Raw genomic sequence first — 17,457 nt, 5'->3', positions numbered from 1 at the left:
GATATAAATATGACTTTCATTATGATCGGTGTCTCGGATTACAAGGTCTCAAAACGAAATACGATTATAAGGATACAGGTTTCCAAAAATAGAATTACAAGACAACTTTCTAGTTAAGGAAACTTACGAAAAAGCGGAGCGTTACAAAGATGTGAGTTAAAACTCACTTAGAATGTGGCTGCAATAATCTGCCCGAAAATGTAAGTTCGGAGCATTCTGAGAGAGTTGATGCGGCTGGAAAGTGTAAGGAGTGGAGGTAGGCACATATTTATAGGGTGAGGAAAGGTTTGGTGCGACTGAGGCCAATTCGCACGAAGAGATGGTTCTCTTCGCACGAAAAAGGGTCCTATTCGCACGAAGGGTAGTTCAGTCGTGTGAAGGGTTAAGTTTGTCCAATTTCACGTAGTTTAGCCGGGTTTAGGTATCTCAAGCATAACCATATAATGTATAAATATAAAGCATGTATAAATGGTGTTTAAAGTATAAGTTTTTTCGAGTATGAACATGTAAACAAGTCTGAAATGTGTAACATAAATATGTATAAAATTATTCGAGTTTCATTATGATCGAGGTCTCGGATTACAATGTTGGAAAGGAAATACAAGTACAAAACAATTACAACTGTCTAAGAAGTACAACTGTACTTTCTAAATGAGGAAAATACAAGAATGTGAAGCGTTACAGGAGGTATAATGGAAGTGTTGATGGAGTATTCATATATGAATGTGTTTCGATAAGTGTTGTATATAGATGTATATGAGTAAACAGACAAGACTTGCACCTAAACAACAAAGGGACAGAAGGTACACTCCTGTTCCACCTGAAATTTTTACAGGTCAACCAATCACAAATCTTCACCAAAAAGTACTATTCCAGCTAGGAATTCCAGCCAAGCTTGTCACTGAAAAAAAGGAGTTCAAATCTTAAACCTGAAAACTCACTAAAAATCACGTCTTTGACAATCTCCAATCTTTTTAACCAGTGTTTAACCAAAATTATCAACAAACAACTTCATGTTTAATCATTTTTTAGTCCAGATTATCATTCAAGAAAGTGGGTTTTTAGTGTTTTTCCAAGAACTCTTCGAATAACACTCAAAACCACTCAAATCACTCAAATATGTTTGATTTTCAACAAGGAAATGAGCTAAATCTCTTGTTTTTGGTCAAAAATCTGATTAATGACAATGTAACCAAAGTTTGAATGTGAGGTAGAGTGCTTTATGTGATGAACAAATCGATGAATAATTATTAAATATAAATGATAATGAACACGATGATTTATACGAGGAAAAAGCCCTTGATCAATGAATGATCTCCGGCATAAAAAACCTCGGGTGATGGAAGCTACTGATCACCAACTATGTTGAATAAAAAGGTTACAACTTTGGATGATATTGAGCTTGTTACAAGAGATTTCTAGTGTGTTTGAGAGCTGTGTTCGAGAGAGTATGTATACGAGAGTGTGTGTGTGAAGCTGTTAACTATTCAAGCTCAATACCCTATTAAAATATCTAGCTAATCCTAACCAACTAACTATCCGAACTTCTGCTAAACACCCATGTTCACCATAATGGTCACCAGCCTCATGCACGTGCTCGAAATGGAAGCATATTTCCCGATATTTCAGGTGAGAGCAAGTCCACTTCGTAATATACCAGCAAAACAAGGTTGATCATACTGGAAACAATTGTTAGTTAGATAAGATAACAGTAAGGATCCGTGATTCTCAGTCTTTCTGCACCATTTGCTGAGGATCCATGATCCAGGCTGAACTAAGGATACATGATCCATAAGTATTAAAAATCTATCCCTAACAGCTCTGATACCACTTGTAGCTCCCTAATGAGGATCTTAGAGAAACCTTTTCCTTGTTGTTGAACACACGAACAAGCGCGGAATCCAAGTTTGTATGCAAATCGAAGCAAGAACGCGATCAATACAAGAAATATATCACACTCAAAGCTCAAGTATTGATTTCAGCAGTGTAACATTACAAGGTTTACAATATTTGCCCTAAAATCTCTGAAACGTGCTCTCTACCTTGAAACAGAGAATCTGATCTGTTGGTTTTATAAGTAGACGATATTACATCGACACACAATTTCCTAATCGATATACATCGATATATAACATCTAGACATCAATACACTTATGATTATCGACATACCTTAGACCTTATCGATACATGCTATATCGATATAGTATATATATATATATATCGATATACTATGTTGCTATATCGATATATAAAGTAAATTATCAAAAGCATTCTATCAATATACATATGTTGACTATATTGATATATAGAAGGTTGTTGACATAATCTATATGTAATGTGGTGATGTCATGATGATATCATCATGATGTCATCAATATTCAACCGCATCATGCTCGTGTCTTCGTCATTTGTGTGTCGTTCTCCGAGTCTAATGACGGAGGAATGTCGCGACGTCGGTCTTGAACCGACCTGAACCGAACCGAGCCACATCCACACAAAAGTGCATCAACAAAGAAGTAGGAACCCGTTCATGATTACTCATCTATTCCTTTTCTAGGCAGATTCAAGAGAGGGAAGGAAGCAGAACAATTCTCCAGATTCTTAGGTTTGTTTAAGCAGCTCCACATTAATCTTCCTTCGTAGAGGCTCTAGCGCATAGGCCTAAGTATGCCAAATTTCTGAAGGACATTCTTAGTAATAAGAAAAAGTCGGAGGAGTTATCACATGTGTCCTTGAGTGAGGAGTACTCGATAGTTCTCCAGAATCATCTTCCCAAGAAGATGACTGATCTTTACTTACTGAGGCATGTTGGTTAGGTGTTCATTTGGAATGATATTTGACGATTCTTGATTTAGTTAACATAGTAAAAATGACTGAAATGTCTTTTCTTAGGTTCGCAACTTTAAAAGAATCAACAAAAGGACAATTACACTAAAGAATTGGAAGTGGGACGAGGTGATACACATTAATAGTTCTGACAAAGATTTGGAAGAGGATGATACACCTATGACAAAAAGGTTTAAGCATGCTTGTGTTACTCTCACACCTGCATAACACTCTAGGTGGTTGTTGATGTGAAACATGTGGTCGACACTGACATTTCTAAATGTCTCCCAATAGATGATGCTAGAAATACACCAAACTCATCAGATGGACACAAGGCAACAAGTCAGCAAGAAGAATATACATCATCGATAATTGTTTTTATATGTAAAGAAACTTTTACTTATACATTATACTCCTTACTCTCATACTTGTATAACAACTTTAAGTGGTTGTTGATGTGAAACATGAGGTTGTCTCTCACATTTCTAAGTGTCCCCCAATAGATGATGCAAAAAAACACATCAAATTTGACAGACGGGCACCGGGCATCAAGTCAGCAGGTCGAAAATAGGCCCCCTTTGAGGTCTAAGACGACAATCCAAAAGCCGAAAATATTAAGGCAGTATACCATGTTTGAATGTTATTACATTTTCCACCCATGTTGTTGTACGTTACCATGCGTATGTTTTCCACACCATTTACTTTTGCATTAAAGGACACAATTTCATGTTTTACTACTTTATTAGTTTTATTTTCTATCGTTTTATGGTTGTAAAATGTTGACGTTCGTTTTCCTTTTTTAAATTAAAGTTGGTGCTTTTGTTTGTAACGTTATTTACATTTGTGTACACTTAATATAGATTAGCTTTGTTTGTTAAGCTGTTCAACGTAACCCATCCACCAGACGGGTATTAAACTACTTAAAAAAGGGTGTTAATAAAGCCACACCTTAAAATCTTATTATCACACCCTCTACGCAGGTCGTATAGGGTTATACGACGTATATAATAATTTGATACGACAAATATTGGTCGTATAATGCTATATGACACGTATAGATGGAGAAAATATTTGTCGTATAATATTCTATATGGGTCATATAACATTAAACGGGTCGTATAACATTATATGAGATTTGAATGTAACATGTTTCGTAGGCATCTTGAACCGCATGAATTCGAATCTCGATGTGATTGATATTTGAGTGGTGGATTTGATGTTGATATTTGCTTTCATTACCTTTTCAATTCCTTGCAGAGATTTTCATTTGTTGACCCGAAAATGATATCATCGACAACAAGCATCACGTCATCTCCGATTCTTTTGGTGAAAAGAGTCATGTCGATACCTCCTCTTGTGTATCCGCATTCTAGAAGATATGTCGACAAAGTATTGATCGTATAATGTTATACGGCTCGTATAAATAGAGAAAATATTGGGTCGTATAACATTATATATGGGTCTTATAATATTATACGGGTCGTATAACAATATTATATGAGATTTGGATCATATAATATTATATGGGCCGTATAACATTTTGTACGGATCGTATAATTCTATGCGGCTCGTATAGATGGAAACAAAAAAAAAACATTCTTTAAAAAGAATTCTCTTATACACGTAGGGTAATGAAAATAAGATTTTAGAGATACGAAAATCCTAAAAAAATTAAACAAATCCTATTTTCAACCCTTGAAATACCAACCATATTTTAAAAAATTTACACACACAAATCCTACGGTTGTTCTCTCATTTTACACTTGAAAATTTTGTGAAAAAAAATAAATCAATAAAAAGGTGATGTATGTGTCACGTGTCAAGGAAAACGAGAATCTGCTTATTTATGCCCTTGTCTATAAGTCTCCTGCCTCCTCACCTGCTAATTTCTCATCAAAGTTGACGTTTTTCTTCGGAACCCCTTCACCGATCGGATCTCGCCACCAATCTCCGGCGATGATTCTCCCGACTCCGCCTCCCATTGATGTAACAACAACGATCAATCTTTTCAAACTAATGTACGGTCAAGCCCCACATTCTGAGTTTACTGCTGCTGAAGGATCCGAACCAGTGGAAGGTATTCATGGATTTGTATTGTTTTGTTTTCCGTCCATGAATCTGTGTATTTCGTGTTAGCTCTCTTGCAGATATATGTAATCTGATTGATCGTTAGTAAACTAACTTTCTTAGTACCCTTTTTTGGTCAGAAACTGCTAATTCTGTTGATGACCCACCATCGGAAAGGTTCACTTCCACAATAGAGAATTTCTCAAAATTGACTCCGCCTCCCTTTGATGTAACAACAACGATCAATCTTTTCAAACTAATGTACGATCAAGCCCCACATTCTGAGTTTACTGCTGCTGAAGGATCTGAACCAGTGGAAGGTATTCATGGATTTGTGTTGTTTTGTTTTCGTGTTAGCGCTCTTGCAGATGTATGTAATCTGATTGATGGTTAGTAAACTAACTTTCTTAGTGCCCTTTTTTGGTCAGAAACTGCTAATTCTGTTGATGCACCAAAAGTTGATGATCCGCCAAAAGTTGATGATCCGCCATCAGAAAGGTTCACTTGGACAATAGAGAATTTCTCAAAATTAACTCCCAAAAAGGTGTACTCTGATGTTTTCGTTGTTGGAGGATATAAATGGTATGTTTAGTTTTAATTAATTATATTCTCTATAAGAGATCACGTACTATGGTGATTGCTAGTATTTTTATGCTGATATGGTGTCTTGGTCAGGCGAGTGCTCATATTCCCGAAAGGTAACAACTCGGACCATTTGTCAGTTTATCTTGATGTTGCTGATTTTGCCACATTGCCATATGGCTGGAGTAAAAATATTCAACTTAGCCTAGCTGTGGTTAACCAAGTTAATAGCGACTTCACCATAAGCAAAGGTAATTATTTTGCTTCTTTTTAAGTTTTAACCAACTAGACTACTGTACCTTAACTGTCTTTAAGATGGATTATAAAGTACACTTACATTGCAAGAAGTTAATTAGTTACTGTACTAAGGAAGCATTAAAAAATATCTAATTGTATGATGCTGGTTAAGAAATGAGAACCTTCTTTAACTTTTTAGAAGGTGATAATACAATTTTATAAGCCATACAAATTACTGACCAGCTGGAGTGATTTCAGTCCTCAGGAGCTTTTAATTATAATTACACATGGAAATTATTGTTTGCGTTGCTAACAAAAAATTCAAACCGGTGGAGTTTATTAATTTGCAACCGATGTCACATGTCGAAATTTATGATTTGTTTCTCGTGCTTTTAGTTTGATTTTTTGCATGTCAGCAATTAACGTCTTCTGGTGGTTCTGACAATATAAGCCAGGAAAACTTATTGGACGGTTTTAGTTAGAAAGAATTTACTTTCTTTGAATGTTTTAGTTGATGCCAAAAACTCAAAAAATTTAAAGCTTTTGTATATTTATGTGTGAGCAATATTGGTACCCCTTTTTTAATTCAAGCTTCCCACCAGAAGATGAAAGAATAATAAATGGAAGTGAAGTTAAGATAACGTCTGGCTAGTATGTATCGGCGTATCGCTGCAGGATATATTTGATTTCTTCTTAAAACAAAGAGCCTGGTGAAGATTTAACAAAGTTCTGGTTTCCATGGTGTTTTTGTGACTATTTATTAATTTGAAGATATTGCCTTTCATGCATCATGCACATAAGTTTCAACAACAAAAAAAGTTCAAATTGGTCTTTTTTTTGCCTGTTTCGGTTGGATTAATTGCAAATGGTGTTAAGGGTCTTACTTTTGTAATGCAAGTAACTAGATTTCTTATTTATTTGATTGTCCTTTTCAAGGTTGTGGACAATTAAGCAAGAATCTGTTAAGAGTTTTCTTGAGATCCTATGTTATATGGAAATGTTTTTGAGAAATTTACAGTTTAATGGTGAGATTAACAAAGTTCATATTCTGTTAAAAACTCATGAAGAGACATAGAATGCAAGTAGTAATATTCATGTGGTGTTTTTCGATTTAAAGGATATATGATATGATGCTGTGTCAATGCTTTTGTCTCTTTAAGAGTGTTAATCTCACCGTCTGGCTTACGATATACTGCGTATTTTGTGTGTTTGACTTATTAAAACATCGTTTACCTAAGACCTTCATTGTTTCAATAAGGTAGTCTTAATGGTCACAACCTTAAAGTATATGAAGTCTCTGATTAGTTGAAAATCGGCAACTTATCACATGCTGGAAATTCCCAATTGAGGTTTTCTTTAAAGATATCCTAAGTTTTCATAATTAATAAAATCTTTTAACTTTTAAGATCAGTGATATCCGTTCGTATTCAATTATTCATAAATCATATATCTTAATTATCTTCCATTACTTCTCTTGCTCTCATCATCACTAGAATCTTGGGTTGTGATTTGGTGATATAATAGTGTATGACTTTTTTTTATCCTTGCAGATACCCAACATCGGTTCAATGCACGAACAAAAGATTGGGGTTTCACGTCATTTATGCCTCTTTCTGACCTATATGACCCCAGTAAAGGATATCTTTTGAATGATACATTCATAGTTGAAGCTGATGTGGCAGGTGCTACTTGCTATATGAACTCTTTACTTCAGACATTGTAGCACATCCCATATTTATGTTGTTCTGTTTCCTCCACTAAATCTGTGTATTTCTTTTTCATGGCGTTGATGCACCAACAGTTGTTGATCCACCAACAACAAGGTTCACATGGACAATAGAGAATTTCTCAAGATTGACTGACAAAATGCTGTGGTCTGATGTTTTCTTTGTTGGAGGATGTAAATGGTATCTTTTGTTTTGGCTATAAATATTTGTTATCTAAGTTTGCAATCATTTCACAGTAAGATTTTATGGTGATTGGTTTATAGTATTTTGCTGACATGGTGTCTTGGTCAGGCGAGTGCTCATATATCCGAAAGGGAACAACACAGACCATTTGTCATTATATCTTGATGCTGCTGATTCCATCACATTGCCATATGGTTGGAATAGACATGCTCAGTTTAGCCTAGCAATGGTTAATCAAATTCATAGTGAATCCACCATTCGAAAAGGTAATTCTTTTGCTTCCTTTTAAGTTTTAACAAACTAGACTACTGTACATTAACAGTCTACATGATGGATCATAAATACATTTTTGCAAGAAGTTAATTACTGTACTATAGAAGCTTTAAGGAGAATTTAGTTGGATGATGTTGGTTGAGAAATTAGAACCTTTTTTTAACTTCTTTAAAGTGGATAATACAACTTTAAAAAGCCATACATATTACTGACAAGCTGAGTGTCCATACTATGTTTATCATCCACATCTCAGAATTTTTTTTTCATGCTTTTAATTTGATGTTTTTGCATGTCTTAGCAATTGTTTGTCTTTTGGTGGTTAACTTATGGCCATAGTTCTAAAACTTTCAAAACTGGTGAAAATTTTTTAAGTTGTGAACGCTGTCATTTGTTGAAACTTATAAAGTTATTTTTTTTTATATCTAACTTATGTAGAGATAGAGTGTGAAAAGTAATGTTCATTTGGCATTTTTCAACCTGAAGGATACATGATACAATGGCTCTGTGTGTTGTGTGTGTGGACGCTTTTGTCGTTTTTAGAGTGTCTATCATCACCTTTTGGCTTACCATATAAAACGTTGTGTACCTTAGACATATGATATAGGAAATCTCTGTTTGTTGTGAATGTGAAAACATTAATCTTTCAAGTGAAAATACGCACTTCCCAATGAAGTTTCCTTTAAAGATATCCTAAGTTTTCATAGTTCAATAAATCTTTTACCTTTTAAGGACCGGGATACCTGTTTGTTTTTCGTATATTCTAACTTTCTTACATCACTTTTCTTGCTCTCATCATCACACTACGACTTGGGTTGGTGATTGAGTGATAATTGTGACTCTTTTATCCTTGCAGATGCCGAACATCATTTCAACGCACAAGAAAGTGATTGGGGTTTCACATCATTTATGCCTCTTAGTGACCTCTATGACCCGCGTAGAGGATATCTTCTGAACGATACATGCATAGTTGAAGTTGATGTAGCAGTCATGGAGGTTATTGATCTGAAAATTTCAATACCTAATCTGATATTTTACTACTTGTATTGTATACAGATATACGAGTCGTATAGTTCATGTAAAAAAGGACATGCACCTTAACGACTCGTATACGGTTATTTATATACAATATACTGGGTGTCAAAAGATTCATTAATTCGCTTATTATCATTATTCTTTTTTTATTGTTTTTTTTTTTTTTTTTTTTACTTTAATATTGCAGCTGGAAGAGGATGAGATATTAGCCCCACATTCTGAGTTTGCTGCTGCTGAAGGATCTCAATCAGTGGAAGGTATTTATGGGTTTGTGTTGTTTTGTTTTCCGTCTGTGAATCTGTATATTTCATATTCGTGCTTGTGTATGTAATTGATAGATAGTTAGTAAACTAACTAACGTAGTACCCTTTTTTGGTCAGAAAATGCTAATGCTGTTGATGCACCAATAGCTGATGATCCACCATCAGTAAGGTTCACTTGGATAATAGAGAATTTCTCAAAATTGACTGGCAAAAAGTTGTATTCTAATGTTTTCTTTGTTGGAGGATATAAATGGTATCTTTTGATTTAGCTATGAATCTATATTTTCTGTATAATACATTATTGTGGTGATTGGTATATAGTATTTTTCTGACATGGTGTCTTGGTCAGGCGAGTGCTCATATTCCCGAAAGGTAACAACGGTGACTATTTGTCAGTTTATCTTGATGTTGCTGATTCTACCACATCGCCACATGGTTGGAGTAGAAATGCTCTGTTTAGCCTAGCTGTGGTTAACCAAATTCATAGCGAGTTCACCATAAGCAAAGGTATATCTTGCTTCTTTTTAAGTTTTAACGAACAAGGCTACTGTTAATGACATCAATAGTCTTTAAGATGGATTATAAAGTACACTTCCTTGCAAGAAGTTATTTACTGTACCAAGGAAGCTTTAAGAAAGATTTAACTGTGTGATGTTGGTCGAGAAATGTGAACACTCTTTTACTTCTTTAAAGGGGACAATACAATTTTATAAGCCATACACATTAGTGACAAGCTGAGTGTCCATGCTATGTTTATCATCCACATCTCAGAATTTTTTTATTCATAATTGCGCATGGAAATTAATAGTTTATGATGCTAGCTAATGAAACTTTCAAAACTCGTGAAGTTTTTAAAGTTGTGAACACTGTCTTTTGTTGAAACTTATAAGGTTATTTTTTTTTATTTAACTCGTAAGATACAGTGTGAAAAGTAATGTTCATTTGGCATTTTTCAGTTTGAAGGATACATGATACAATGGCTTTGTGTGTTGTGTGTGTGGATGCTTTTGTTGTTTTTAGAGTGTCTATCATCACTGTTTGGCTTACCATATAAAACAGTGTTTGCCATAGACATATGATGTATGAAGTCTTTATTTGTTGTGAATGTGAAAAGATTTATTGTAGTGAAAATACACACTTCCCAATGAAGTTTCCTTTAAAGATATCCTAAGTTTTTATAGTTCAATAAATCTTTTAACTTTTAAGGACAGGGATACATATTAGTTTTCTCATATTCTAACTTTCTTCCATCACTTTTTTTGCTCTCATCATCACACTATAATTTGGGTTGTTGATTAAGTGATAATTATGACTCTATTCTCCTTGCAGATACCGAACATGAGTTCAATGCACGAGAAAGTGATTGGGGTTTCACGTCATTTATGCCTCTTAGTGACCTCTATGACCCGCGTCGAGGATATCTTCTGAACGATACATGCATAGTTGAAGCTGATGTGGTAGTCCTGGAGGTTGTTGATTTGAAAAGTTCAATACCTAATCTGTTTTATTCTACTCGTATACACATATACGAGTCTGTAGTTCATGTAAAAAGGATATGCACCCTATACGACTCGTATATTTACTTACCGTTATTTATATACCATATACTGGGTGACAAAAGATTCATTAGGGATTTGTCATTATTTTCCTGAACCTTTCGAATTCGCTTATTAGATTGTTATTATTATTTTTTTTTATTTTTTTTTTTATTTTATTTACCTTAATATTGCAGCTGGAAGAGGAAGAGATGTCAGTCCCACATTTTGAGTTTGCTGCTGGTGAAGGATCTCAACCAGTGGAAGGTATATATGGATGTGTGCTGTTTTGTTTTCCGTCCATGGAATCTATGTATTTCATGTTCGTGCTTGTGTAGATATAGGTAATTTGATTGATAGTAAACTAAATTATGTACTCCCTTTTCTGGTCAGAAAATGCTAATGCTGTTGATGCACCAATAGTTGATGATCCGCCATCAGTAAGGTTCACTTGGAAAATAGAGAATTTCTCAAAATTGACTGGCAAAAAGTTGTACTCTCGTGTTTTCTTTGTTGGAGGATACAAATGGTATCTTCGATTTAGCTATAAATCTATATTTTCTCTATAAGACATTACTGTGGTGATTGGTTTATAGTATTTTGCTGACATGGTATCTTGGTCAGGCGAGTGCTCATGTATCCAAAAGGAAACAACACCAACCATTTGTCAATGTATCTTGATGTTGCTGACTCCACCATATCGCCACATGGTTGGAGTAGAAATGCTCTGTTCAGCCTAGCTGTGGTTAACCAAATTCATAGCGAGTTCACCCTAAGCAAAGGTAATTATCTTGCTTCTTTGTAAGTTTTAACGAACAAGGCTACTGTTAATGACATTAACAGTCTTTAAGATGGATTATAAAGTACGCTTCCTTGCAAGAAGTTATTTACTGTACTAAGGAAGCTTTAAGAAAGATTTAATTGTGTGATGTTGGTCGAGAAAGGAGAACATTCTTTTACTTCTTTTAAGGGGGATAACACAATATATAAAATACAATTTTATAAGCAATACACATTAGTGACAAGCTGAATGTCCATGGTCCATACCATGTTTATCATCCACATCTCAGAAATTTTTATTCAACCTGAAGGATACATGATACAATGGCTCTGTGTGTTGTGTGTGTGGACGCTTTTGTCGTTTTTAGAGTGTCTATCATCACCTTTTGGTTTACCATATATAACGTTGTGTACCTTAGACATATGATATAGGAAATCTCTATTTGTTGTGAATGCGAAAACATTAATCTTTCAAGTGAAAATACGCACTTCCCAATTAAGTTTCCTTTAAAGATATCCTGTGTTTTCATAGTTCAATAAATCTTTTACCTTATAAGGACCGGGATACCTGTTTGTTTTTCATATATTCTGACTTTCTTACATCACTTTTCTTGCTCTCATCATCACACTACGACTTGGGTTGGTGATTGAGTGATAATTGTGACTCTTTTATCCTTGTAGATGCCGAACATCATTTCAACGCACAAGAAAGTGATTGGGGTTTCACGTCATTTATGCCTCTTAGTGACCTCTATGATCCGCGTAGAGGATATCTTCTGAATGATACATGCATAGTTGAAGCTGATGTAGCAGTCCTGGAGGTTGTTGATCTCAAAATTTCAATACCTAATCTGTTATATACTACTTGTATGCACATATACGAGTCGTATAGTTCATGTAAAAAAGGGCATGCACCTTATACGACTCGTATACGGTTATTTATATACAATATACTGGGTGTCAAAAGATTCATTAGGGATTTGCCAATATTATTTTCCTGAGCCTTTTGAATTCGCTTATTATCATTATTCTTTTTTTATTGTTTCTATTTTTTATTTTTTACTTTAATATTGCAGCTGGAAGAGGATGAGATATTAGCCCCACATTCTGAGTTTGCTGCTGCTGAAGGATCTCAATCAGTGGAAGGTATTTATGAATTTGTGTTGTTTTGTTTTCCGTCTGTGAATCTGTATATTTCATATTCGTGCTTGTGTATGTAATTGATAGATAGTTAGTAAACTAACTAACGTAGTACCCTTTTTTGGTCAGAAAATGCTAATGCTGTTGATGCACCAATAGCTGATGATCCACCATCAGTAAGGTTCACTTGGACAATAGAGAATTTCTCAAAATTGACTGGCAAAAAGTTGTATTCTAATGTTTTCTTTGTTGGAGGATATAAATGGTATCTTTTGATTTAGCTATGAATCTATATTTTCTGTATAATACATTATTGTGGTGATTGGTATATAGTATTTTTCTGACATGGTGTCTTGGTCAGGCGAGTGCTCATATTCCCGAAAGGTAACAACGGTGACTGTTTGTCAGTTTATCTTGATGTTGCTGATTCTACCACATCGCCACATGGTTGGAGTAGAAATGCTCTGTTTAGCCTAGCTGTGGTTAACCAAATTCATAGCGAGTTCACCATAAGCAAAGGTATATCTTGCTTCTTTTTAAGTTTTAACGAACAAGGCTACTTTTAATGACATCAAGAGTCTTTAAGATGTATTATAAAGTACAGTTCCTTGCAAGAAGTTATTTACTGTACCAAGAAAGTTTTAAGAAAGATTTAATTGTGTGATGTTGGTCGAGAAATGAGAACATTCTTTTATTTCTTTAAAGGGGATAATACAATTTTATAAGCCATACACATTAGTGACAAGCTGAGTGTCCATGCTATGTTTATCATCCACATCTCAGAATTTTTTTATTCATAATTGCGCATGGAAATTAATATTTTATGATGCTAGCTAATGAAACTTTCAAAACCCGTGAAGTTTTTAAAGTTGTGAACACTGTCTTTTGTTGAAAGTTATAAGGTTATTTTTTTTATTTAACTCGTGAAGATACAGTGTCAAAAGTAATGTTCATTTGGCATTTTTCAGCTTGAAGGATACATGATACAATGGCCTTGTGTGTTGTGTGTGTGGATGCTTTTGTTGTTTTTAGAGTGTCTATCATCACTTTTCGGCTTACCATATAAAACAATGTTTGCCATAGACATATCACATATGATGTATGAAGTCTTTATTTGTTGTGAATGTGAAAACATTTGTTGTAGTGAAAATACACACTTCCCAATGAAGTTTCCTTTAAAGATATCCTAAGTTTTTATAGTTCAATAAATCTTTTAACTTTTAAGGACAAGGATACATATTAGTTTTCTTATATTCTAACTTTCTTCCATCACTTTTTTTGCTCTCATCATCACACTATAATTTGGGTTGTTGATTAAGTGATAATTATGACTCTATTCTCCTTGCAGATACCGAACATGAGTTCAATGCACGAGAAAGTGATTGGGGTTTCACGTCATTTATGCCTCTTAGTGACCTCTATGACCCGCGTAGAGGATATCTTCTGAACGATACATGCATAGTTGAAGCTGATGTGGTAGTCCTGGAGGTTGTTGATTTGAAAAGTTCCATACCTAATCTGTTTTATTTTACTCGTATACACATATACGAGTCGTATAGTTCATTATGCACCCTATACGACTCGTATATTTACTTACAGTTATTTATATACGATATACTGGGTGAGAAAAGATTCATTAGGGATTTGTCATTATTTTCCTGAGCCTTTCGAATTCGCTTATTAGATTGTTATTATTATTATTATTATTATTTTTATTTTTTGTATTTTATTTACCTTAATATTGCAGCTGGAAGAGGAAGAGATGTCAGTCCCACATTTTGAGTTTGCTGCTGGTGAAGGATCTCAACCAGTGGAAGGTATATATGGATGTGTGCTGTTTTGTTTTCCGTCCATGGAATCTATGTATTTCATGTTCGTGCTTGCGTAGATATAGGTAATTTGATTGATAGTAAACTAAATTATGTACTCCCTTTTCTGGTCAGAAAATGCTAATGCTGTTGATGCACCAATAGTTGATCCGCCATCAGTAAGGTTCACTTGGAAAATAGAGAATTTCTCAAAATTGACTCGCAAAAAGTTGTACTCTCGTATTTTCTTTGTTGGAGGATATAAATGGTATCTTTTGATTTAGTTATAATCTATATTTTCTCTATAAGACATTATTGTGGTGATTGGTTTATAGTATTTTGCTGACATGGTGTCTTGGTCAGGCGAGTGCTCATGTATCCAAAAGGAAACAACACCGACCATTTGTCAATGTATCTTGATGTTGCTGACTCCACCACATCGCCACATGGTTGGAGTAGAAAGGCTCTGTTTAGCCTAGCTGTGGTTAACCAAATTCATAGCGAGTTCACCCTAAGCAAAGGTAATTATCATGCTTCTTTGTAAGTTTTAACGAACAAGGCTACTGTTAATGACATTAACAGTCTTTAAGATGGATTATAAAGTACACTTCCTTGCAAGAAGTTATTTACTGTACTAAGGAAGCTTTAAGAAAGATTTAATTGTGTGATGTTGGTCGAGAAAGGAGAACATTCTTTTTCTTCTTTAAAGGGGGATAACACAATTTTATAAGCAATACACATTAGTGACAAGCTGAATGTCCATGGTCCATACCATGTTTATCATCCACATCTCAGAATTTTTTATTCATAATTGCACATGGAGATTAATAGTTTATGATGCTAATAAAACTTTCAAAACTGGTGAATTTTTTTTTAGTTGTGAACACTGTCATTTGTTGAAACTTATTAGGTTATTTTTTTTATATAACTCATGAAAACAGATAGTGTGAAAACTAATGTTCATTTGGCATTTTCAACCTGAAGGATACATGATACAATGGCGTTGTGTGTGTGGATGCTTTTGTTGTGAATGTGAAAACATTTATCTATCAAGTGAAAATACACACTTCCCAATGAAGTTTCTTTTAAAGATATCCTAAGTTTTTATAGTTCAATAAATATTTTTAACTTTTAACGACAAGGATACATGCATGTTAGTTTTCTTATATTCTAACTTTCGTCCATCACTTTTTTTGCTCTCATCATCACACTATAAGTTTTTGATTAAGTGATAATTATGACTCTTTTCTCCTTGCAGAGACCGAACATCAGTTCAATGCACTAAAAAGTGATTGGGGTTTCACGTCATTTATGCCTCTTAGTGACCTATATGACCCGCATAGAGGATATCTTCTGAATGATACATGCATAGTTGAAGCTGATGTGGCAGTCCTGGAGGTTGTTGATGTGAAAAGTTCAATGCCTAATCTGGATAGCTTATCGATAAATGGTTAAAAGGTGGTTCGGTTTGGTCTCAAGGGGCAGTTTGGAGGAGATTAAAAGTATAGGGACTACAACTTTAATTTTGGTTTAAAGTTGGTATTTATGTTTGTTTGTGACTATCGTGTTGTTTGTGTCTATCGGTTAAGGTTCAGTAGCGTTTGAGATGTGTTATGGTTCCTTAAAGTTTATAAGTATTTAAGTCGTCATCCTTTGTGACCCATCGAGTATGTGATTTTGCTTTTTTCTGATAAATGAAACAAGAGTCGATCGTCCAGATCAATCTTTAGTGTGTTCTGTGTGCGTGATTGGGTGGTGTTGGATTCATACCAGGTTAACAGTTGATGACTAGTCACGTGACTCATAGAGAATAAAGAGATTGTTTGGATGAGTCGAAAGCGGGACTAAGGCCACGCGGTATGGGCGTGGAAATACGCAATTGTTGTCAGTCCAGGCCCTCAAAACCACCCCATGCCCCGCGTTGTGAACGGCGTTGTGCTTGGGGCTTGAGGAATACCACCGGCGTGGGGGCAAACGTATGAGTGAGGTGGAGGCTCTTGATTGGTGAGTGTAGTTTAGGTTTGTTTTAAGTGGTTGATGTTTATTTTTTTTAATTTTTTTATTCTCTTCCACGCCACTTTCCCACCTCGTGTTTTTTTTCTCCACGCCACCTTGCTGACGTGGTTACCACGTGTCGCTCCACGCCCTTCTTTCAGACTCCTCCACACCGTGTAGTCTAATCATGAAAATGTCATGAGATCGTTTGGATCGAGACGTAATGTTATAACAATGTTGTTAGCCTAATTTGAGAAAGAACAGAGAAGAGAGGGAAAAACCCAAATCAAGCCTAACTGTTAGCTTCGGGTTGTTACTTGTTTTATAACCAATTCAACTACCAACTATCATTTACACTATCAGTCCCTCACTTTATGAATATTACAATTATAACCCTCAACATTAAACCCAATACTAACAATACCCTCCCCTTTAAAAAACTTTTTGCCCTCAAAAAGTGAAATTGGGAAAACGCAATTGCATATCCTCCATGAATTCCCACGAAGCATCAGACACAGACACAGGTAATCCTTCCCAATGAACCAAAACCATCGTTGCAACTTTCGATCCTCTTTTGACCGTCTTCCGATCTAACACTGCCCGTGGTTGCAGAATAAATCTCGGTCCTTATGGTAGCTACCCAATGAAAACATGAGACCCTTGAGCTTTCTTCAGTAATGAGCGATGTGGAAAGTATGATGAATTTGAGCAGCCTCGGGTAAGTCAAGCTTATAAGCTACTTTATCAATTTTTTGTAGAATTAGGAAAGGACCAAAATATCTAGGTGATAATTTCCTGTTATGATGATTGTTGAGAGAATGTTAGGTGAATGGCTGAAGTTTAACGTATACCCAATCCCCTGGTTGAAATTCTCTGTCTGTTCGATTAAGGTCAGAAATCTGTTTCATCCTGTTTCTTGCAACCTCCAAATTGGCTTTGAGTTTTTTAATCATGCCTTCCCTGTCCCTATGATATCTCTCCACTGCTGCTATAGAAGTATCACCCGGAA

At 35.0% G+C, this 17,457-nt stretch overlaps 1 protein-coding gene across 2 annotated transcripts; it reads left to right on the top strand.

The window, feature by feature from the left end:
- The first annotated feature begins 4,696 nt into the window (after positions 1-4,696).
- LOC110940971 lies at positions 4,697-16,185 on the top strand. Of its 2 annotated transcripts, none has more exons than XM_022182541.2 (24): positions 4,697-4,903; positions 5,034-5,213; positions 5,322-5,475; positions 5,569-5,726; positions 7,263-7,394; positions 7,514-7,619; positions 7,731-7,888; positions 8,749-8,888; positions 9,115-9,184; positions 9,308-9,443; positions 9,540-9,697; positions 10,520-10,659; positions 10,923-10,992; positions 11,149-11,254; positions 11,350-11,507; positions 12,187-12,326; positions 12,582-12,651; positions 12,775-12,910; positions 13,007-13,164; positions 13,994-14,133; positions 14,393-14,462; positions 14,589-14,721; positions 14,817-14,974; positions 15,712-16,185. In XM_022182541.2, the coding sequence occupies exons 1-24, from the start codon at positions 4,783-4,785 to the stop codon at positions 15,906-15,908; spliced, it is 3,189 nt and encodes a 1,062-aa protein (XP_022038233.1). In that variant the 5' UTR covers positions 4,697-4,782; the 3' UTR covers positions 15,909-16,185. The 2 variants fall into 2 exon arrangements, with proteins under 2 accessions (XP_022038233.1, XP_022038232.1); XM_022182540.2 differs by having other exon boundaries at positions 11,119-11,254.
- Positions 16,186-17,457: the final 1,272 nt, after the last annotated feature.

The sequence above is a fragment of the Helianthus annuus genome, chromosome 5 (genome assembly GCF_002127325.2).
Source record: "Helianthus annuus cultivar XRQ/B chromosome 5, HanXRQr2.0-SUNRISE, whole genome shotgun sequence".
NCBI classification, from domain to species: domain Eukaryota; kingdom Viridiplantae; phylum Streptophyta; class Magnoliopsida; order Asterales; family Asteraceae; genus Helianthus; species Helianthus annuus.
Note: the sequence above shows the minus strand (reverse complement) of the source record. Positions and strands in the feature narration are given on the sequence as shown.

Bases quoted from the DNA above. Each gene is read 5' to 3' on its own strand.
- LOC110940971 (XM_022182540.2), top strand. From the start codon at position 4,783: ATGATTCTCCCGACTCCGCCTCCCATTGATGTAACAACAACGATCAAT. The intron at 5,214-5,321 runs GTATTCATGGAT...TTTTTTGGTCAG, and splicing joins AGGATCTGAACCAGTGGAAG to AAACTGCTAATTCTGTTGAT. The intron at 7,395-7,513 runs GTGCTACTTGCT...ATGCACCAACAG, and splicing joins AGTTGAAGCTGATGTGGCAG to TTGTTGATCCACCAACAACA.